This window comes from Accipiter gentilis, chromosome 9 (assembly GCF_929443795.1).
Source record: "Accipiter gentilis chromosome 9, bAccGen1.1, whole genome shotgun sequence".
In the NCBI taxonomy this organism is placed as follows: Eukaryota; Metazoa; Chordata; class Aves; order Accipitriformes; family Accipitridae; genus Astur; species Astur gentilis.
In genome coordinates, this window is record NC_064888.1 from 36116851 (window position 1) to 36140627 (window position 23777).

The window sequence follows — 23777 nt, forward strand, 5'->3', positions numbered from 1 at the left end:
ACCATATAAAAAGACTATCAAGTACAGGTCCAAGCCAGACTCTCCTGCCATCCTACCACTTGCATGCAAGCATGTTGGCAGGCACAGGCTTAGATAAAGCTCTGTAGCTGTACTCGGGATGAAGATGAAGTTCTTGCATCATGCCTCAGTATAAACCCAATCTTTCCTCCAACTGGTCTGGATGTACTAGGCACAAGCAGGGCTGGTTTCATGACAGCTCACTTCAACATCACTTATTTCCAGCTGAGCTCTTCTACACACAGAGCTTTAATTTGTTGCACTGGAAAGGGCAACATTCAAGATATGAATCAATATTTGGTCCCTGACAGATATTTATCTAATCTGCTAAAAAATTCCAAAAATGTATGGTCTCTGCACACAAACTCTCAGCCCTTTGCTGTCTTTGCCTTTGGGAAGTTTTGCTAAAAGCCTAATTTGAATCTTTCTTGCTGCAATTTTAAGGCCAGCACTTCTTGCCCTATCCAGTAAGGGCATGGAGAACAAAGAGCTCCCTACTACCCTGCTGCAGTTTTCACATATATTAAATCCATTATCATGTCTTGTGAGAGCTCTGAATCTAAGCAGCAAGTGTTTTTTTAATATCCAGCAATGTGGATAAACTTAGTGTGCTCAGTCTGCTCCATGTACTGGATAAATGTTAGTAGCACAAACAAAGCAATTCTTAGTCTCCTGTCTAACCTACGCAATAGAAGAGAAAATTGTATTTTAGGGAGAAAACAGTTTGCTGCAAAGGATATTAAAATCCAAAGGCTACATCATAAAGAATTTGCAGAGGTGACAAGAACTGAGTTGCATACGCAGGGAATGTACTGGTATTTCCTAACTTGAGGGAAGGAAAAAAAAAGATCATATTAATTGCAGTCATCTGTTCTAGGGGGGGTTTTGGTACAAATTTCCAAGGCTGGTTCTGCTAAAAGAAAACAGTAAACCATTAACAATAACACTTGCTTCCTCCCCTCCTCCAGCAGTAGTCTGTACCATGAACTTTTCACATTGCAGCCTGCACGTCAGGCGAGGAAGGCAGTGACCTGCAGCGGATGGACTCAGATCCATGTTCTCAGACCCTCCAAGTATAGCAGATGCTATTCTTGCTACTTTTTCTCTCTAGATATTATTTTAACATACTCAAAATATCTCCTGAGGAAAACATTCAACAGAAATGACAGTTTTTAACAGTTCAAAGCACAGCTGATCCTAACAGAATTTCATGAAGAAAATGTTGGGGGGGTTTGTTAAAAAGCTTTTCTTACAGAGTTTGAAAGGCCAGTTACAATGAAAAATGTGTTATTTCACATCATAAGAAGACCATACAAAGAATCTTGTACAGTGAAAGGTAAAAGGCATCCAACATGTATGTAATTTTATATGTACATATACATATATATGTATGGATCAATAGACTTTCATACTTTGTGTATGTAGTATTTCTACTTAGATCATCAGAAATAGCACATTACTGTACATATATATCTGTAGACAGCACAGAGAGAATGGGGGAAGGGGCGATGAGAAAGAAACATGAGCACATACATACTGCTAGGGAGGAATGGAGCAATGAGGTTGCTTTAATACAAGCTCTGAGAAGATGAAGACTTAGGAGACAGTACCTCTGGCCCATCATTACAGCCAAGGAGAAAGGGACAGATGGGAGAAAAGTATCTAGTGTGCAGAGAAAGAGGAGTGAAAACAGCAGGCCATCAACACAAAGAAACAGTGATGCATTAATCAAAAATATTAAGTAGAAGTTTGGGAATTTGTTATATTTTTACATCTGTTCCTTTCTATCTGCCTCACTCCATGCCCTCACCCACTGCTGCCCCAGCACTACTGTAACTAAGAACAGAGATTCGCAAGTTAACAGACTTGAACAGGACAGATCTAAACAATGTCTTGGTATTCAACATTATTATAGATCATTCTGGCAGTGGGACAGATGCATCATGTTGCTTTTGCCTAGGGCAGCTTATAGCAGACTTTATAACAGAGCCATGTCTTGACTCCAGTCTGCTAAGGAGATTTTCTTTCTCCCATTATACTCACTAGCAGTATAAACCCAGTCACCACTTAGGAAACATGAAAGCAGCAGACAGAGGTTTTCCCAAAACCGCAAACATGGAAAACCCATCATGGAATTTCAACAATCCTTTGAACACCATAAAGTTCTTAAAAATGAATTTATTTGCAGGACATTGCTGCACTTATATACATGGAAGAAGCCAAGAACACTATGAAAAGAACTACTTTAAAAGAATGCCCCAGACTGACTTTGCTTATATGCCTGAGGACTAGGATTTCATGCTTTGACAACTGAACTCCCAGATTTTCACTCACTCCAGTAAAACAGGTCTATGAGCTGGTGCCAGTGCATTGCTGTTCAAAATGCATCATCGACAGCAGACCTCAAATTGCTTCAAAGCCTCACATACTGGAGCACAAATAATTTTACCATACAGATGCAGCTGAATTCTCAACCTGGCGCACTTGGTCTGCTTTTATAGCTAGAGATGTGTCACCAGACGAGAGCCACAGCTGACCACAAATACATTACTGATTCCCTGAACAGCATCAGCTGCCAAGTGTTAGACTAATTCATCATTAGCAAGTAGTGAGATCTGGACTAAAGCTCAGTATAGCAGTCTGAGCATTTCCAGAGAACTAAACGATATTCACTCATTCCATACACAGAATCATCATTACTACAGATTAAAAGACAGTACTTTTAAAACCCAGCCTCACATGCCATGACGCACAATGAAAAAAGCAATGCACTTTTTTTTTTATAACATATTGTAACGTATATGGCCTTAAAGACAGCATTATAGTAGAATGTTCCATGTAGTTTGAGCCTTTTTAAAAGGCAATGAAGCCACGAGGTAGGCCTAGATGAAAAGCTCCCATCTCTGAAAGCAGCCATAATTAGAAGCATCAGCATTTAGCTGGAGTATTCCTGTATTTCATAACACAGCCAGGCAGAATGCTGTTGCTCTATCAGGCTTTATTTATTACACCATGGTGATCTCAGAAGGAATAGCATATTAGGAAACATGCTATCATTGACAAGGTACACATTTCCTATTACTGTCATTTCAAACTATTGAAAGCAAAAGTTAGATGTCCTTTTTTGCTTTTTCAGAAGGATGCATCAGGCATCTTTTTACAGGCAAACAATAAAAAAGCCTGACCACCGACTCGTAACACAAGGAACATGCCTTACATGGACTGCACCCATTTCCTTGAGCTATAAAACTGATTAAAATAATTGCTACTAAGGTCCTAAATAGTGCAAAAAAAACCCCCACATACAGAAAAAAAGTACTCCATCTGTTGAATTTAAGACACCGATTTATTATTAGAATTGTATGTTAAACTGGAGTCAGCCCCATGTATTTTGTATTCATCTTTATTTCCTTGAGCTTTATCTGCCTGGAAATCCCCTCTTTCTCTTTCATGTACATACATTTCCTCTTCACTCAAAAAACTTTAAAGTCAAACTTGTTTTCTGAATACTAAAATTTCTGAAATCTCATGGCTGACTGCTATGAGGGCTGGCAGCCTCTCAGCTCACACTGCAGCTTTTCCCATTGCCAGGGAACAGCACATAACCATGCTTTCCTACACACAGCAGCCTATTTTCAATCATTTCTGAAGCTTCTGCCATTCCATCAACACTGGGTGATAACACAAGCAGGCACACACACTTTCACAAGATAGCTGCATAGGTCTAGCTTACTTTTGGAACCAGATCATTAAAAAAGGCCAAACCTGCAGAATGAAACTACACGAGGGGCACAACAGCAATGATCAAAACACCACCCTGTGTTGTGCAGTTCTTTCCAAGAACTCTTCTCCATCCAAAAGGGAAGTATTTGTGTTAAGTTTGTACATAAAATAATTAGATTGTTACATCCCTCAGGTTGTGTGGAGGTTGTGTGGAGGAAGAATAGTCTATAGCAGGGCTGTCAAACCTGACTGAAGCTGTGGGCCAGCCCCTAGGCTCCTCTGCAGGCTAGCAGTGCTACCCTGCCAAGCCAGGTGGGAAAGCAGCAGCTCACACGACCAAATCAGCCCCACACAGGCAAATTCTGAGAAAGACTGTTAGTGGAGGGATCTGCCTTGATTATGTTCTTCAGCACAGGGGGGCGGGGGGAGATAAAAGCATTAAATAAATAAATAAATTAAATAAAGGATGAGGTAAATTTTACCCCACACATAGGATTAGATTCAAATGGTTCTTGCACCTCAGTGTTATGTTAACACAGGCAAAAAAGCCTCAACCGGTTAAGATGCAGCTGTACATATTATTATAAACTCAGCATCTTCCTTATGGCAAAAATATGGTGAAAATATATCTTAACACAGCCTCTGAAAAAGGTCCGAAAAGTAAAAGAGAAATGGTTAAGATTTAGTATATACTGGAAATAATGGAGGTACAAAGGAGCACTAACAGATTTAGGATTAATCAGATCTGTGCAGGGCCAGAGCAAACTGCAGCTGGGTCTACTTCAGTGCTAATGCTTACAATAACTTGCAGAGTGCTGCTTTCACCACTGCAAGGGGAACACAGAGGCCACTGTGACCCCTTGATTCCCCTTTGGTCCAGGGAGTAGTTCAGGGCAGTTCTCCGAACTAGAGAAAATAATCTGATCGAGATCCATTTTTTACCCATTTAATAACATTTCCTACAGCACTTTCAGGGTCAAAGGGAATAAGTAAATTATTCCAACATATACTCACAAATTTTAAAAAATGTATTTTCTCTGGATAAGAACTGTGCTTATACTCAGAAGTGAATTTCACTTTCTGTTGCACTACTAACCAGTGAGATGATCCTGGTTGCACTACTAACCAGCGAGACGATCCTGGCAGACTCTATACTCTTTCCTAGCTCAGATTACCTTTCTGTAGAACACATATACTAGTGCCTTTGTGCTTTATGCATTGAAAACCACTAAAGGAAAACATTTTGTAAACTAAGTATAGAGTAATATGCAATATTACTTTCATGGTGGTTAAATGTGATCTTTGAGAAACAAACTGAGAATGAGGTCTGATTGGATAAATTCTAATTTACTGCTCTGATAAATTTTGTAGTCATTTAAGATCTGATTCAGTACTACATCAGTGCTGTAGGCACTGCATTCACAATTAATAATTTCCAGACACAAAAATGTAGCATAAATAAACTAAACAGATAAGCATGTGCAAGAGAAGAACCACCCTCGTTAGACAGACAGAAAAACAAGGCACAGAGACTAAAAGCCTTGGCTAATGTTGCACAGGAACCCAAGATAAGGTGGGAATTCACTCCACAACCCCAGAACTACAGTTCAGTGTCCCGGCCAAATGCTACTCTTTGCCAAACAGCAAGCTTCAATTTCTGCATGTGACACATAGCACGTGCAGAAGCTGCAGGGACAGCTCCATCACAGTTTTGCGTCCCCATTCTGTTTTCACAGTTTGCCACCTCCACCAACTGCATTACTTTAATCACTTCTGAAGCAACACTGCAGACCAGATGAGTGTAATGATACCTTCTTCTGGGTAGTAGGAAGAACTTTTTAAACCTGTTTTACCACTAAAGCCACATTTGTAGGCACCAGAGAGACAATTCAAAAGTTGGAGTCCATGAAATAGCTCCATAAAGATAATGTGCTTCATGAGTAAATGAAGCTCTGCAGGACAACATCATTCAGCCAAAAAAAACAGAAGCTGTGAATTAACATCAACATTTTTCTATTTTCCAAGATATTTATTATAATTAGTAACAATAGGAAAGCCATGATTGCAATTTAAGCACCGCATAGCCCGCATTAAGAAAGTATTGTGTGACTGAATCAAGGCAACACAAAACAACAGTTGGAAATTAAGTGCCTTGTGAAATTTATACCGTTTAAACTAATCAGTTCATTGTGTTAAGAGATTCATGATAACACCATCCACTTAGTGCCCTGGTAAGTGAGCTCTTCTCTAATCCTCCTCATTTTTCACTAGCTAGCACTTTCTCCAGTTCTATGGCATCAAACTGGAATGTCACAAATAAACGACTGAGATCTAATTACAGAGACAGAGCATGCCAGGAAAGAAGATGAGCAACATGGAAAAAGACTCCCAGCATTACCAATCACAAAGAGGCACGTAAGGGGGAGCTGGGTTGGCAGAGAATGGGGCTAGTGGACATCGCAAAGCTGCATGAAAAGCACAGCACATGCAGTTTTTGCTAGATCTTCAGCCTTGAGACTTAAGAAGCCTTCACAAAAAATGTTTGAAAATCATTACGCCATCACATACACTGATGCTTTGCTGTTAGTCTTCAGAGTGATGAAGAGTACTGCAGCACAATAAGTATCATGAATAAATACAACAGAGTGAGGCCAGACAGCCCATTTAGCTCAGTCCACTTATCAGTTCAAAGACAGATTCTTAAAATTGCTCAACAGCCATAAAAGAAACCGGATTTTCAAAGGGACCCAGATTCCTCTTAGTGACCACAGCAAAGAGGCTGCGTTTGCCAAAGACAGGAGGAAGAGCTGCTGGGTGCTCCCCTCCTTTCAAAAACTCATCCTCAGGATTTAAAAGCCTAGATGAAAACTGAGAATTAACATCTTTCTTTTTTTCTTTTTTTTTTGAAATCCAGTCAACACAATGTTTGGGTGGTGGTTGATCCTGCAAAGATCTAACATCTACAGTGTCACAGAGGCACTTTTTGCTCTACAGAACCAAGAGCTTTTTGCTTTCTCTTAAACAACACCTGCTATACATGCATATATATATAATAGATGTACATAAATGCATACATTTTCGCACTATTGCTGCCTGTTGAGCTAAAATTAGGTTTGTGGCACAGGCTGTCCTTCGTCCTATTCTGATCAGGTGCCACTGGTATTTTGCATTTCACAAGCGAGAACATAGTGGATAATTATCACAGCTGCAGAATTCCTTCAGTGTCAGCTTCCCCATTTGTAACATTTCCCTGTTAAGTGACAGGACAAAGATGCTCATCTCTCTGTGAGAAAACTGCTTGAAAGAACATAAATGAAATCTCAGGCTATGGTAAAATAGTAGTAACTTCATTTTGCAGACAAGGGAAATATGAATTAGGAAAGGTAAAAAGTGGAAAAGCCATAGGTTTAATGGAGGGGGCACAAAACTGTAAGTTGAGAGACCCCTGTAATAGTTTTCATTTATTCACTTTGCACTAGCGTAAGTGATTAAATAACGTGAAAGACATAGGAAGGATGAAACCCAATGTAAAAATTGGCCTTTAAATTGTCCTTAGGATTTTGGGATTATCCTGCGACCTCTCTGAGAGCCCAGATATCTTCCCTTCTACCATGATGAAGCAGTTACTGTTACTATATATTTATAGAGTTTTTCCTTGCTTTTAAAATACCAGAGCGTAGGCTTTGCAGTGCTTTTTGAATTCCATGGGCTTGCCCATACCAGAAGCTCATACAAAGTAACTAACCCACAGAAAATTCACAGTCTTCCTACAGCCTTCACGTAGGCTGAACTTAATGCTGCTCACACTTCAAAGGTAGAACCCATAAGCTATGAACTCCTGTGAAGGGAGTTTTTAGACTAAATCCTCTAATCTGCAGGAAATCAGGATAGATGATAATAAGGTACCTCTCACTTGCACCCATATACCTGGTGTGGTGGACTTCACCAGATGAGATATAAATTTATTCCAGTTAATAGCAACACTACTCCCCATTTAAGAGTTTGTGCATGAATGTATATGTTGAAGGGGCAAGAGGCTTAGATTACTATTTTATTTATAATTAGACTTAATTTTATGGTGGAACAAATTCTTGGATACCAACTTCAAAAAGCTGGGATGAAAATATGTAATCACTGTGTAAACTATTATTATTATTATTGTTAATTCCGAAGAAACCACTAGAATCACTTACAGCCCTCTACTACGGCACTTACTTCCTTGTTATTTCTCAGTACAAGTATTCATGACTGCCAATTTCCATGAGTAACAGCTACAGAATGAGCTCTGTAAAGGCTATCAACTGAACACTTTTACACCCCTCAGTTCACGACAGACATGGAGAAAGTAGAGAGGGTTCAAGGAGGACTGCTAGAGAACATGTTCTGTAAGGGCAGACTGAGGGAGCTTGGTGTGTTTAGTCTGGTAAAAAGGCAGCCAAGGAGGAATCCAATAGCTGCCTGCAGCTATCTGAAGGGCAGTTACAAAGATAGCAGAACACGACTTTTCTCAGTCTTGCCAGGAGATATAGCAAGGGGCAACAGCCACATATTGCAGCTTGCAGAGTTCAAATTGGGTATTATAAATTGGGTATTACAAATTGGGTATTATTAGGAATGTGATGCAGCACTGGAACAGCTGCCCAGAGAGGCATCTCTGTCCTTGGAGATTTTCAAAATTTGGCTCAACAAAGCCACTGCTGACCTGGTGTTGGCAATAACACTGCTTCAAATGGAAGGTCAGACTAGATGATCTCCAACAAACACTTCCAATGAATGCTTCCATGATTCTAAAATGGTGCAGGTATTACACGCTGAGAAAGACCAGAACTGCTGGTAGGAATCTCCCAAACGCCAAAGACCCACACACTTTCTCCTTCCTTGTCTTTGTGAATGCCATGTCAAATCATTGCCTGTATCAGCGAGAGGGAGCCCATCGTGTCTGACAGTATGACAGCAGTACCAGACTCACTGTAACAAGCCTGCAGTTATTCAGGGCGTCACAGATTTCCGTGTGGAGTTCAGTCAATTAGAACTTTTATTTAAGTGTCTTGGGATCAAAAGGAAACATTTGTCACAGTGCACTTTTTTTTTTAATCTGAAAGCTACTCTTTTAAAATCTGAAAATACAAAGAGCACAACAGTCCTAAGCAGTCCTTTAGCCTTAAACATCAGCCATCAGTCACTTTTTAAACTGATTCAATATAGCAAAAGCAGTTAGTTTAATGCATCAAGGATGCACAAGTTGAGTTTACAACACTAATACAATCTGCACCAAAAAAACCCAATCTGCCTCCAGATGCACCCAGTCCAGTGTCTTGTCAGACAGGGAAATTAAATTCCTAATTAATTCATTTTCCTGTATTTGGCTGTAGACAAAAAATGGTCTTGTGCTTAAAAGATGAGAATACAAACAGCAGACCTGGACTTGAAGCTCAATTCTTTTGTGTTCAGCTCTGCTACAAGCTCCCCACATAACATTTTGCAAGTCACTTAGACCAAACTTTGTGAAACAATCCACTAAAGCAAATTCAGCAATTTCTGAGTATCCAACTCAATACCAAGGTTTACAATGGAGCTATTGCCAAAGTTCGTTGGAATGGGGGATGCTTGGACTCTGAATAATCAAGCTATCCGTCATACATATACCTGATCATGCTACTTAGCAAGCTGGTTTGGACCAAAGCAGAATTCATTTCATTACTGTTTAGTAACCTATCAATAAAGCTACTCCTATGATAAGAAATAAAGTACAGCCTATAACATTGCTCCCTCCTAATGGCTGTTTAGAAACTCTGGCATTATCCCATTCTGAAAATCAAGAAGATAAATGAGGCACCTAGAACTGTAATGAATTGTGACTTTTACTTTCAGCACACTCTGAATAATGAATTTTGTGGAGTTGCATTGGCTACAGTGAAAACGGCTGTATTTGTGTGGTCACTGATTAGATGAACTGATTTGTTATAGATGGCTAGGCTGTCTTATTGAGATAAACGCCTTTGCTAAGCATGGTCAGACTGCCTCAATTTATTTTTCCTGGCGTTGCTGTTACCCAGCTAAGAGCACAGATTGCTTTAACAGTGCATTTCTATACTTTATATTTTATACATTATTTTTATAATCTATTCTTTGTATTTTCAACCTGACCTTGGAATTCTTTGGGACTGTAAGCACTGTTTGATTCTATTATTAAAACCCATACTCATGAGGTCTTCTGGATTTTGTATTATAATTTCCCTTTTTAAATTTATAAAACAATAAAATTTACTAAATGTAGGATATAGTACAAACTTTTGAAACTCCTAAAATGCATAATGGAAGCCAGCAAAGGAAGAGAAGCAGATAGTCTCAAAGGCTTCTGAGCTCTGTGAAGTATTACTCATGCAAACATGAAGTTCTCCTGAGCAATAGAAGCAATGAGAGGACAGAGAATGGGAAATATTGTCAGATCCCTATATGTGACACTAGCAGAATTGCAGAATATTGAAAGAATACAGTATTCACTATATAACTGTTACGAGGATTAAGATTATACTTCTAGTCCAAATGCTAAGGTAAATGCGACTTCTTGCAGAAAACAACCATGATGACAAAAAGGGCTCCTCTCTGTCAAGCCTTCCAAAATGTCACCCTCCTCTCACAGTCAGATGAAGTCCTTTAACCAGTCTGTCTTAGTTCAAAAACCTGAGGAAATTTATAATTTAAAACTGTACTGTGGCAGCTCTGACAGGGGAACGTCACCCGACCCCAAAACTAGCAGACATGTCCTACGACCCAAAGAAAAAGGTCCTTGGGACAATCTTGAACTATTTTATACCTGTCAGAAATCACCGTAAAATGTGTATACGCTGTTTATCCTAAAGTTATTCTTTCATTGAAAAAATACATCTTTAATTTTTGAAGGACTGTTGGTCATTTGTTTACTTCTCAAAGGAAAAGACCATTCATGCTCAACTCCCCATGGAGGTGATTTCACGGTTTTACAGAGCCCTGCAGACCTGAGGGCCAATGTGGAAGGAAAGAATCTTCTGTTCTGTCTTGGCAAAGGTGAGAGATGGAAATTGGAGATAAAAATGTAGGAAAATGTGTGTACTGCACCTGTGGGAGGATCTGGGAAGAGGGTCAGGAGGAACTGCCACATACCACTGCCTGTTCTACCCCATCAGTCTTTAACTCCCCTCTTCATGCACATACTTCAGCAAGCTCATGAGTTTGGGCTCAGATCTGCACCAGCCACAGCCACAGGAGCAGTGTTGGCTCACTGAGCGTTCACATCTGTTTTGAACAGATTGTGCAGAGATGGGAAGGGCTGCCACATCTCCCAGCAGCACAAGACAGCACCCAAAACTCCAAACACGCTGCTGTCCGAATGCTTTCTGATGCAGTCACAGAGCCTATATCCCTGTCATAAGCCTCCTGCTTTCTCTCTTCTCCCCTGTACTGGAACCTGCATCACCAGGAGGTGCATCCATAGAACACTTTCAGTAGAAACAAAGTATTTCAGCTGCCTTTTGCTACCTACTGAGAGGAGTGGTGTGAAAATTCAGTTGCCATTTTGCACTGTATGGCGGTCTGCCCCGAATGTCTCCGAATGAAAAAAAGATTCTGCTGTCCTTATTAAGACAGAAAATGAGGGCTCACCTACCCCCAGAAGGGGTGTCTGTTCTCCACTGCCTTTAGAAGATGCCCACTGGAGCTGAATTTCTAGAAGTGGCTGCTTTCCAGACAGAAACAGAGATACAGAAGTCCTACTTCATGGCATAATGAGAAGATTATTCCTGTTGCTATCGTAAATTCAAAAATGTCCTCTTCCAATTATACTTCACTTTTCTAGGGAAGAGCTCTGTAGTTTGCAGAGAAACAACACTCACAGGTTATAACAGTGAGATGGATGAATCCAAGAATACATCTGAGCAGAGTGGTTTGGAAATTAGTACTGTAGCATGTGCTGATGAGCAGGCCTTGAGGATGGAAAGTCGAACATAAGGAAGGAAATATCTGAATTACGAACACTGGCTAACGATCATGAAGCAGCATTAAAACCACTTCTGTTTACAATGCATGGAGAAGGTTCTGCAGTTTACCTGTGGCTATTCCTCAAAAAGCTTTTGTGAACCACTGATAAGAAAGAAAGATGATTTGCCACATACAGGCAAGGCACAAGCTTTCTGGGTAATCATGAGAGAGAGAAGGATTTCCTGTATTTGTGAGACAGAAAAGAACACCAATAACTGCAGCAGACCTTACTTAGGACATCAACTCTGGTCTATCACACTTTGGTCTCAGAAGTCATCAAGATACGTAGACACAATTTTCTAAGGGGAAGAATCTTGGATGCCTCACAAGGTAAGGAAAAAACACAAGACTCTGAAATCACCAACTTTTCTCTTTGCACAACAGGCTACACAAAATCTCCAGATTGCTTGTTTTGTTGTGCCCCTGCCCTTTCATTCCTCCAAAATTTTCACAGGTATTGGGACCACAAATCCAAATTAGCATTACTGAAGCTCACTCACATACTGCCAAACAATAACGTGCTACAAGAGAGGTTATGTTTGTTGACAGGTTGATGGTAAATGGGACCACAGTGGCATTGAGTCCATACTTCCACTAGGGTGACGTTGCTGCAGCTCACTCCCAAGTGACTGTTGCCACAGATCACATTTGTGCAGTAAATGAAAGCTTAGCTCAAAGTGGCATTACCAAGAATTTTTTGCTGCATTACATTATATCCCCCAAGGTGCAGGAGGACATTAGTTGCAAATTTTATGAGTAGCATGCATTAGAAAAATGAAGCCATTAAATTCACATAAGCTTTTCAATTTTTCATGTTGCATTATTCTAGAAATGGTTTCTGTACCATGGGCATGCTCCAGTTACCACAACAGCAAAGCCTGACTCTCTTCCTATTTAAGTATTCTCCTAGTGTCTTAGGCTCCCCCCTTCCATTTGTTTCAAAATATCGTCACTGTAGGTCCTTATGGCTCAGGCTGATTTTATTAAAGAGACACGAATGGCCCTGACTGAGAGCAGTTTCACCGAGAAAACTATATGCTTGCTATTTTCTGTTAGTTGCATCTTATTTTGTACCTTGGGCTTTCTGATTTTACCTTAATATTTTCAGCTTGTATTTCTTTTCCTTGTCTTTTTAATTGAATACTGGCATCTAAGATGCCTTTTAGACCTATCTATTATCCTCCTTCATTGTCCTTTCTATGAACTTGTTACAGACAATCCTACCCGCTAGTTTTAGACCTTGTCCACACTGATTTATATTTGTTTCTGGACTTCTATCACTCCCCCCACTCCTCCTGATTGTAATTTAAAGCCTTTAAGACTGTTGTTTTCTTCTTTTGGCTGGAAAACCCCATCTAGCACAGTCCTTCCGCCAGGCAGAGGGAAGATTCTAATTTTTTGCTATTTCTGTTGGTTCCAGGGCCCTTTCAGGCAATTTCCAAGATCCTGAGAAACATGTTCCACAGCTTTCTAAGACAGGCACAGCTCTATCTACCTAATCTTACCTGGAATGCTACAAAAACCTCCTATTTTACTTGCTTAGCAAAATAAAAAGAAAACCTCCAAATATTCCAACTTGTGCCACAGAATTGGACAAACAGAAATGTACAGAACTGGATTAGCAGATGGCTTTGTCAACTGCTTCTGCTTTCGCTTGAACCTGGCTGGGTAATTAAAATGCATAAACCAAGATCAATTAGTACACGTTTCCCACTGTGCTGAGTTCCCACTCTGTAATCTTCACTCCTCAATTTGTTATCCTTTCCTAATTAAACATAGCTACAAGATGCAGAACCCTCCCTATCATATCACTTAATAAACATTTTAATCCTTACGATTAAAAAGATATTAATATCACAAAAGTGAAAGCATGGACTCAAGAGAACCCCAGAAGCTACAAATAATCAGGATGGTTGATGCATTAACGCACTTCTGCTTCATCTGCCTCCACTAACAAGTACAGTTTCAAAGAAATCACCAGCTTCCCAGTGCTGCTTATGCCTGAACATCCATTGCCTTTTTATGTAGTTTATAGCAGAAGTCTGTTACACTGTGCCTAGACAAATAAATTTCAGTTGTGTGTGTTTTATGTACCAAAGATAATACTTAGAAAGGAGTTAAGCGTACCTCAGCTTCACAGATATCGATCTGGTTAAGTCTCTCTAGTCATCTTTTTAAAAACCAAACACATTTCGCATCACGTTTTTATTAGCAAGGAATTTTACGTGTCACCACATTACTCTCTCACCAAATGTGTTTCCTTTTCTCCGAAGGTTTCTACAGAGCAGGCTAGTACTGCTCAATGTAATGTAACCGTGGAACACAACGTGTTAAATAATTCTCATCATGCGCATTCAATGATGAAACTGATGTGAAAACTTTAATAAATATTCAGCATAAGAGCTGGTTAAAGAAAGCCTCTGGAATTTCAGGCTCACTGGACCTAGACTGCCTCTCTATTTATACGAGCTTAACATGCAAATGATTTTATTTGCTATTTGTAATTGAAAGATAAATCTACTCCAGAGCTCTAGAATTCCATTTCAATATCAACAGTTCATATTAAAAAGAAAAAGAACTCTCAATATCTCTAAGTAGACCAGCTGACTGATGTTTGTAAGCCTACAGAACATTTGGGGCAAGCTTACAAAAATGCACTATCCTTCCCTTTCCTTTGCTCTGCCTTGAGTGCATTTGGTGTGCCATGTTTTACTTTCTTATTTTATAGCTTCTGCATTCACATACTCCTGTCACACTCCAAACTCTTCCTTAAAACCTTATTCCTATTGGCATGTTCATGGAATTCCAGCCTGCAGATTCTGCTCTGCACTTACTGTGCCCAAAGAATGTGTATTAAAAGATGAGCTGGAAAAATGCCTTTACTAAAAAGAAACACTCTGCCAAGAATATTGGATGCTGTGTTCCTCTAATAAACAATCTACAGTGCCTGAATTTCATTTGGGTAAAGGATTAAAAGTGCTGCTCATAGTAATATATTAAGACAGCAAAGTGCTGTTAAGACTGAACCAACTATTCATGCCTACCTAGATTCAATGGATTTCTACACAAATCACCTTGAATACTGTTAAGAGTTTCACCTTTCCATTAGAAGACACACCTTTTTTTTTTTTTGTCATCAGTAATACAAAACTAAGAAAACACTGAATTTTCTTGTGTCAGTAGGACCTCAGACGACACAGAGGTGGGATCCTGGTTTTGTGTCCATGTTCACACACCATTCTGATGAGGCAGTGAGTGCCAGGCCATGTTCACGAGCAAGAAGTGGCTTGCCTCCACACCTAAGCCATCTTTTCACGTTAGGGTCTAAACCTCAGGGCCAGTGCAGGTAGTTGCATTTGGCTGCTTCTGCAAGGACAAGAATAAGGGCAGGTCCCACCCAAATGAGCAGGATGGAGTCCTACTACATGTTGTCCCACCAGACCATGCTGCCAAGGTCTCCAAAATAAGAAAATACATCAACAATTTGAATGTATTACTCACGATGCGAGTTCTTCATGAGAATGGTATTCCTTCTAATACTGGTAAATGCAGCACTTCTGACAACTACACCAAAGCAAAAAATTTTAAACAGAACAACTAGGACACGGAAACAAGAAAAGTTAACACTATTTATGGTGCCTTATATTTTACTGGTGGGGACAATAGCAAACCTGACTAACGCATCCTGAGAGTCATTATTCAGGATGTAACGAACACAGATGCAATGCACACTTATCCCAGCAGACATGCTTTGAGAAAGGAAACTTAAGCCAAAGTGGGTCTTACAGAGATGATACTCTGCTCTTGCCACAGAGCTCACTCCAAGTGTGACCAGACCCCAACAAGTGTCACACAGCTTTAGAAATATCTCTGGACGCATAGAAATTAAGCATGAGGGACAGGAAGAAGCATCTGTGAACTGTTATTCAGGAACAGAGCAATTTTGATTCAGCAAAGTGAAGCTGTAAAGACATGCAGCTCTACAGCCTACCAGATTTAGTCCCTCAGGAGGGCCCAGAGAGCAAGACAAATGAGAATAAACAAACACCTGCTTCAAAGAGGTAATGACTCAAGTATAAAAAGAGTTAAGGATACAAAAAGCACAATAGATGAATACAGATGGGGCAGGCAGAGTAACAGCAAGAAGCAATGAGGAGCAGTTTTCACATATCAGTAGGTTAATCAGTCAAGTTTTTGTATGCGTGAATAAAACAGCATTTTAGAGGGGGTTTCAGAGGAGGAAAATGAGTTTGAATTACAGATGTTCATGTCCAGGACATGCAGCTTATGTCTGAGATGACACAAATGAAGGAGTCAAATGTAGGTTGATTCCCTGTCAAATGTGAGGCCACAAAACCCTTTAGTGGCAATATTCTGAAGAGATAGAGAACAGGCCAGATTACAGTTGCCAAAGCCAAGGAAATGATGTTGCAGTAACCAAGATGCAAAATCAGTTACAGCTTTGATGAAAGCTCAGCAGTATGTACAGACAGGAAAAGCTGTCATGCAGACAGCATTAGCAGGATTTTGATAGGCTGGATGGAAGAGAGAAGAACTGTGAGCTGAAGGGAACACTCAGATTACTCATTCAAATGAGAAAGCAGCACAGCAGCTGGAAGGGGGTGTCACAGGAGCCCTGGGGCAGATTAAGAGTTCCAGGTTAGCAATGTTTTGTTTAAGGCAAAACAGAAATGAGGGCATGTCAGAGATGCACTGAGATTGTAGGCTGTACAAAAGCTGATGGATGTTGAGTGCAGAAGCAGACCTACAACACTACTTACTTGACTTTATTAATTCCATGCAATATTTAGCTTTGCCTAGACAACTACTTAACCATTCCAGAAAGGCAAGTCTTTACATTGTGAACCAATGAGCGAAGCCATTAGTATTTTTGTTCTCTTGGAGCTATGTCACTTGCCACAGATTTCTACAGCTCATTAACATTTCCCACTAGTTAACTCTCAGCTTAGACTAGTGGTAGTACTTCAGTGTGTTACCAGTAACAAAGTTTCTACTGCTCCCTTTTCACACTTTTATCTACTCGATGCCCCAATTACTCTTATGACAAGCTCTCATTTTCAAGATGCTTGCATGTTCCAATAGCTAGAAACAAGAGCTGCAACTTCTGATCCATCTGTACATATTGGTTTGACAAATGTGTTGGATCCAGCAACGGGAATATGAAAGACTGAATGCCAATGCAGAATTCTCAGTTTTCTGCACTTCCTTCTTCATCCCCATTACTTTACAAAAAATCAACCGTGTGTCAAGTAAACATCAATTATTCCCCTGAACTCATGTTTTCCAGCAATTGATCATACACCCCGAGTTAAAAGCCTTGTCAGTCCTTGCTGTTTATCAAGCTTGCCGATAAAAATACACAATCACAGACACAACCACAGACACAGACACTAATTAACAACATTCCATTGTGCCACAAATGAGAAATGCCAAGAGATCTACCTTACCCTGCCCTGCTCCTTACACAGCTCCCAGTACACGAGCACACATGCACACAGACAGCAGGCAGACAACAATATACAAAGATAATGAATGGGTCTCTAGTGTTTCAGATTTACCTACAACCGTGTCCTTCCATCAGAACTTTAAGAGTGTTTTGCTTCTGGCACTAGCATTAGCAATCCCACAATAAAGACTGTTAAGAAAAATGTTGCTCAACATTAGAGATAGTTAGAAACAGAGTTAGAAAAATCTGGGTGCTTCCCAGGAGCACTCTGCAAATTACTCATGAACTACTAGATATTCTATAAACTGTGCATCACAGAGCTGCTGCCAATGGGTTACGCAAGTCTCTGACCAAAAATAATATTAAAAAAAAAAAAACAGAAAATGAATATCCTGATGAAAAGAAGAATGTGTACATCTCATGTATTAAAGACACAAACTGAATTTGAAATAAAGGACATGCATATGGAAAGTGCATATGGAATATTTGGGGGGCATTTGGGGGGAAAGAGTTAAATGCAGATAAGCCTCTTACTGGTGAAAATAACATTTGAATTTAATTTTATATCCAGACTATCCGGTTCACAGTCCTTTCATTCCTACTGTGGGAAAATGGGAACTGGAAAATAAGTCCCACCGAGGAGGATCTTTGCTTTCCCTCCTCTTCCTTTTTTTTTTTTTTTTTTTTTTTTTTTTTTTTTTTTTTTTGCGCTTTAAAAGTCTGTGATGACCTAAAGAAAGTAACAAAACAAAACTGTGCCCAGTATGTTAAAATCAGCTTTCCCTTGGGTCTCAAAACTGCATCTGTTCCATGTGCACTGAATTCAGCAGGAATACAGTGTACAAGATGACTAAAACATCAGAGTCTGCAGTGAAGGAGACCAATATATAAAAGTAAATAGAAAGAAAAAGGCATTTAAGAATGACTTAAAGCTACTGCTTTGTAGAGTTAACACCTCTTTAAATGTTTCTAGTCTCACTCTTTTCTAGACCATTTTTATACAGTTTATACCAGAGCTAATTGCCCCAAATACAGTTTATCATTTAGTCTATCAACTAGGGCTTTAAAGGGGCAATTCTATGTTCAGCCTGTAATCTTACCTTGTAGGCAGCTTGTCTCATAAACTGCTTTGCAGGCTGCTTCCAAATAGCAGGCACTGTAATGACCCATCTTACTTCAGTGTTTTCAAAGTCTGAGCCTCCTTGGTCACTGAGCTCCTAAATAAAAGGAAAATAGAGGTGAATGCAAAATGATGGGTGTCAACTTTATAAGAAAACATTATTTTCTGCTAGCTCTAGTAACAGTAACTTTCTCTTTTCAATTTTTTTCCTGTTACCTCTATGCTACAAATCAGAATTATTGCCAACCTGTCAAGAATGCTTTATTGTGCCAAAAGCTGGGATTAGGGTTGATGCCTTCTCAAGGAGGCCTATAGAAAAGTTTACTGCTTAACATGAAGTAGAAAAGTTAGTTTTTCCAAAAGCGGCTCATTCACTGCTGAATATTACAGAATGTTTATGTACATTCTTAGTCACAGTGTGGGATTTGCTGTTAGCTTGAAGAATTCACACTTGCATCTTGATTAATACACAGAAAAATATTTGAGGTATCACTGATGAATGTTATGTTTTACAATCTGGATTTTTTCAATAACTTCTTTATACACAACTCACCTTTAAATCAAATTTTTACAACTCTGTCAACAAAGTTACAGTTAAACCCTTTAAAAAAACTGACTGATTGCTCCTTGAAAATTTTGCTTTAAGCTAACATTCAAGACTAGTTTAGTATTTTTATTGTCCTTTTTTTTCCCTTAAAAAGAGGAAAGTCTGTATTGCATTTGCAAATTAGGTGATATACTGACATGTTTTGGGAAAGGTTCCAAGTAAAATGTCATTACCATATGTCCTATCTAAATCTCCATCCAAACAGGGAAAGGTTCAGAAAGGTGAACAACGGGCCTTTAGAATGTAAAAAAAAAGTTTCTGCATGTGCTGTGCCAAGGTGTTTTGTTTGTTTAGCTATGCTGCAGTTTAAAAATCCATGCTAGAAAAGTAGTACCTTTATGCTGCACAGGGCACTAGAAACGGACAGATTATAGTGGAAAGTAACAGTTCATTTACATCGCTTGTCTAATTAGTTTCAGCATGCACTCACAAATCACAAGGATTTATTTATTAACATCAAGAAAGGATGCAGCCCTGAAGAGGCAGCACAGCAAGTATATGGGATTGTACCCAACAGCATTCATATTCACTAAGAATTTCGCCAGGCTATGCACGGGTTCAAGTCTGTGATTCCACAATCAACCCCAAAATCTAGTTAAGTAAGTCTTTGACAAGATGAGGATTGTTTCTCTATAGCCATAAAGAATACAGTGAGATCTCACAGAGAATAAATTAAACCCATTCAAAAAAGTACATTAGTTTTTAACAACAAGGCTATTTTAAACAATGCTTACTTGGATGAATATTCTCATCTGACCCAGCAACTGCTATGCTTACATCGACTTTATAGTGGCACATTTGAAGCCAATGTGTACTTAATTTACATTTGACTGTTTACATGAGATTTTAAATCTCAAAAACTGTTTACTGGGGACATGTATTTCACAGAGGAATATGAAAAAAAATCTTGTGACCCAAGAATAATATTACAAGAAATTAGTATTGCAACATTTCAAATGGGAAATGGAAAATAAAATGCATTTTCCTTACCAACACCAGCCACAGTTGAAAGAAAAGAAAAAAAAGGAAAGAAAGAAAAAAAAAAGGCAACATAAATGGAAGCATTCCATCAGAACACAGTATGAATTTACAAATTAAACCCCTGACAGATGTCTGTCTTACTTTTTGTTCTCCCCAATGCTTGTTAGATTTTCTGCATAAACATGCATTCAGGATCAGGGCAACCAAATAACACAGATGACACCATGTTGGGCGGGAGTGTTGATCTGCTCGAGGGTACGAAGAGATCTACAAAGAGATCTGGACAGGCTGGATCAATGGGCTGAGGAAAGTTGTATGAGGTTGAATAAAACCAAGTGCCAGGTCCTGCACCTGGGTCACAACAACCCCATGCAGCCCTACAGGCTTGGGGAAGAGTGGCTGGAAAGCTGCCTGGCGGAAAAGGACCTGGGGGTGTTGGTTGGCAGCTGGCTGAATATGAGCCGGCCGTGTGCCCAGGTGGCCAAGAAGGCCAACGGCATTGGAAACACTGTGGCCAGCAGGAGCAGGGAAGTGATCGTCCCCCTGTACTCGGCACTGGTGAGGCTGCACAACGAATACTGTGTTCAGTTTTGGGCCCCTCACTACAAGACAGACATGGAGGTGCTGGAGCGTGTCCAAAGAAGGGCACCGAAGCTGGTGAAGGACCTAGAGCACAAGTTTTGTGAGGAGCGGCTGAGGGAACTGGGGTTGTTTAGCCGGGAGAAAAGGAGGCTGAGGGGAGACCTTATCACTCTCTACAACTACCTGAAAGGAGGGTGTAGCGAGGACGATGTCAGTGTCTTCTCCTAAGTAACAAGCAATAGGACAAGAGGAAATGGCCTCAAGTTGCAGCAGGGGAGGTTTAGATTGGATATTAGGAAAAACTTCTTCACCAAAAGTGTTATCAAGCCTTGGAACAGGCTGCCCAGGGAAGTGGTGGAGTCACCACCCCTGGAGGTATTTAGAAGATGTGTAGATGTGGCACTTAGGGACATGGTTTAGTGGTAGACTTGGCAGTGTTAGGTTAACAGTTGCACAAAATGATCTTAAAGGTCTTTTCCAACCTAAACAATTCTATAGTTCTATCTCACAGCACAGCGACATGAAATTCACCCCTGCAAAGGGTCAGCGGTTCTTTGGCACACATACTAAGTTTAACTGTGTAAAACAGAATAAAGGAGTGTTGTGCAAAGGTACCTGTGTTGGTTTGGGTAATGGAGGCTATTTATCTGCGCCGGTGCAGAATTCCACATAGGCTACTATACTGAACATCTCAGTGCAATCAAGTGGCCTGTAGAAATCATTGTACTGGCATAATTACACTATTTCCAACAGGTTAGCCAGCTTGTACACCTCAGCATGTCATCTTTGTACAGACTTACAGTGAGATTCAAGTCACCAAATTATAAATGAGCTTTTAATAATCTTTCTATTACAAAATAAATCCAGCTCATCCAACTTCCCTTTGCTTAATCAGTGAAGACAAAGTCAGGTTGGGGCAGGAGACATCTCTAGGTGCCCATCCTATTGCATTTCACAGTGCCAACTCTTTAGCATAAGAGAGAACCTTGTGTGAACACAGAATAACCCATCGACCCAGCAGCAGAAGTGTAGGGGACGAGGACAGGACCCAGTCTCAAATTTAATTCCTGAGCTTCAGCTCCTACACTTTTAAATTTTCTTTTCAAATCAATGTTTTTCCATGAAAAAAGCAGTAGAAAATATTCAAGCCAGTAAGAAGATAATCAGAACTCAGCACCACAGTGATACACTTACTATTAATGAATCAAGCTTCTCGTGTGAGGGGAAATCACTTCAGGCTATTGTGAGCTCTCCAGAGTCCACAGCTTGCCTAGAGTTTCTACAGCTGCCTTGCTTTGTTTACATCAAGTACTACTGAGGTCAAAGCTTGGCAAGGTTAGAAGTGTTAAGCTCACATTTATACCAGTTATAAATACAGAAAATCCAGATAAGGAAACATTACCCTACCTTTAATGCCTGTTCCTTAAAGAACTGCAGAGCGTAAGCAAATATCTCAAGTGCTTTGACTTTTTTGCCATTTGCAGCTGTCAGGTCTGTCTCCATGGTAAGATTCTACATGAAAGAAAATAAATGGAAGTTATTAAAAGGAAAAGGTAAACATGAAATTAATTCCCACTGCTTGAGGAAAGGGAACTCTTCATTATCCACCTGGTTAGGAAAAAGTGACAAAACTGTTCTGAAGAGGATCTAACTCATCACTTGAATTTCCTGGAGCATGACATTTGCTGCTTATTTTAGACTTTGTTTTTAAACACTTACCATGTCTAGACAACTGCAGGCAGGGAGACAAATATGGACTAAATATTAAATAATTACAATAAATCTATCTGTAATTAATTTCAACAAAGCTGCATATGCATGATATTTAACCCAAGTTAAGAGTTAAAAGTGTAGATTTTTGGCTTCCCGCTAACACATGAAACCAGGAAACACCTCAATGCAGAAAGTACTGGCCGAATTCCAAAACTCTGCAACAGATTAAAGTAAAAAATATAATCAGTAGGAATAATGTCAAATTAACAACATGATTTGCACTTGTACTTTTGACAGTGAAATCTGGCTAAATTTGTTCCACTGTGCTAGAGTTCAGAATGGCTTTTCTATTCCATTTCTGCTTTCTGAGTAAATTTATAGAACAAACCAACCTCACACAGACTCCATAGACAGCTATGAATTTCACCCAGGAAAATTAGGACATGAAGATCTAAGCAAAGCAGATATTGGACTTCTAAGACCTAGAAAGAAGGCTGGCAAAATACACTTGGCAAATGCAGTGAAAAGCAAAATGAATCATAATGTTAACTGAAGAGTTTAATTTACTTTATTTACTCTCTAAACTTAGAAATAGAGCTCCTTCACATCTAGTTGACCATCTTTAGGCAAAAACCTAGTACTGTCCACAGGAAGATATGAGTAGCAGATGCACAATTACCCAAGAGAATTGGTTATTACTTACACCGGTGGTATGTAGCTTCATCTTAAACTTTTCAAAATACAACCAGTGCTTTGATTCAGTGGGATCCAAGTCATGGTAGAAATCTCTTGCTGCATACCCAAAGCTATGAAACTTTCTCTCTGGTGTTAGGAGGATAGTGGTTGGTGTCTTCTGATTGGATACTCCTGGATCTCCACCTTCCCACCGTCTATCCAACAAGTGAAAGAGCTTCAGTAAGTGATACTAATGTTTAGAGCAGCAGAAAAAATAGTATATTGTGAGAAAAACAATGTGGTGGCAGATTGCACAGACTTCTTTCCCCTCCAGAGATACTATTTTCAATCCTTATAATACCAAAATCAAGCGGTTTTATTCACATCCAAGAAAAGATGACAGTAATTTTCATTTCAGATAATTCAATAAATTTTGCATTTATTTGTATAATTTTTAAGGACATACTCATACTCTGTCTCTGATAAGAATACAGGTTCCCTGAAGTAAGCCATACACAATTAACAAGGAAACAGTTTTGCACCTAAATTTTCAAACTAAGCATATACATGTAATAAATATTCTACAGAAAAAATATCAAGTAATTCTCCAAGAACACTACTAATGAAAATCCACATCTTCAAACCGAGTGACCTATCCAACTGTCAATCAGACTCCATGAATGCTTACTTGTACAGGATATTTTCCCCATTTTGAATTAGGGACCTGTTTAAGTCATCTGAACACCACTGTGGAGAAGTCGATTAAATCCCTGTTTTTGTCACAGAAAGCTCTCTGAAGCAAGACAAGCCAGTTCAACCAACGTCTGATCATATGCCTAATTTCCTGGACACCTGAAACTCTGAAGACATGTTTG

The 23777-nt window shown here is 39.6% G+C and overlaps 1 protein-coding gene across 2 annotated transcripts in view; it reads right to left on the reverse strand.

The window, feature by feature from the left end:
• HSPA12A (heat shock protein family A (Hsp70) member 12A) overlaps positions 1 to 23777 on the reverse strand; it is a 63252-nt gene that overhangs the window by 15674 nt on the left and 23801 nt on the right. For both annotated transcript variants that reach the window (XM_049809573.1, XM_049809575.1), the window contains exons 4-6: positions 22931 to 23117; positions 21922 to 22026; positions 18325 to 18441 (exon numbers count right to left, since the gene is read on the reverse strand). In XM_049809573.1, the coding sequence (XP_049665530.1) occupies positions 18325 to 18441; positions 21922 to 22026; positions 22931 to 23117 (409 nt within the window). The remainder of the gene's footprint in view (positions 1 to 18324; positions 18442 to 21921; positions 22027 to 22930; positions 23118 to 23777) is intronic.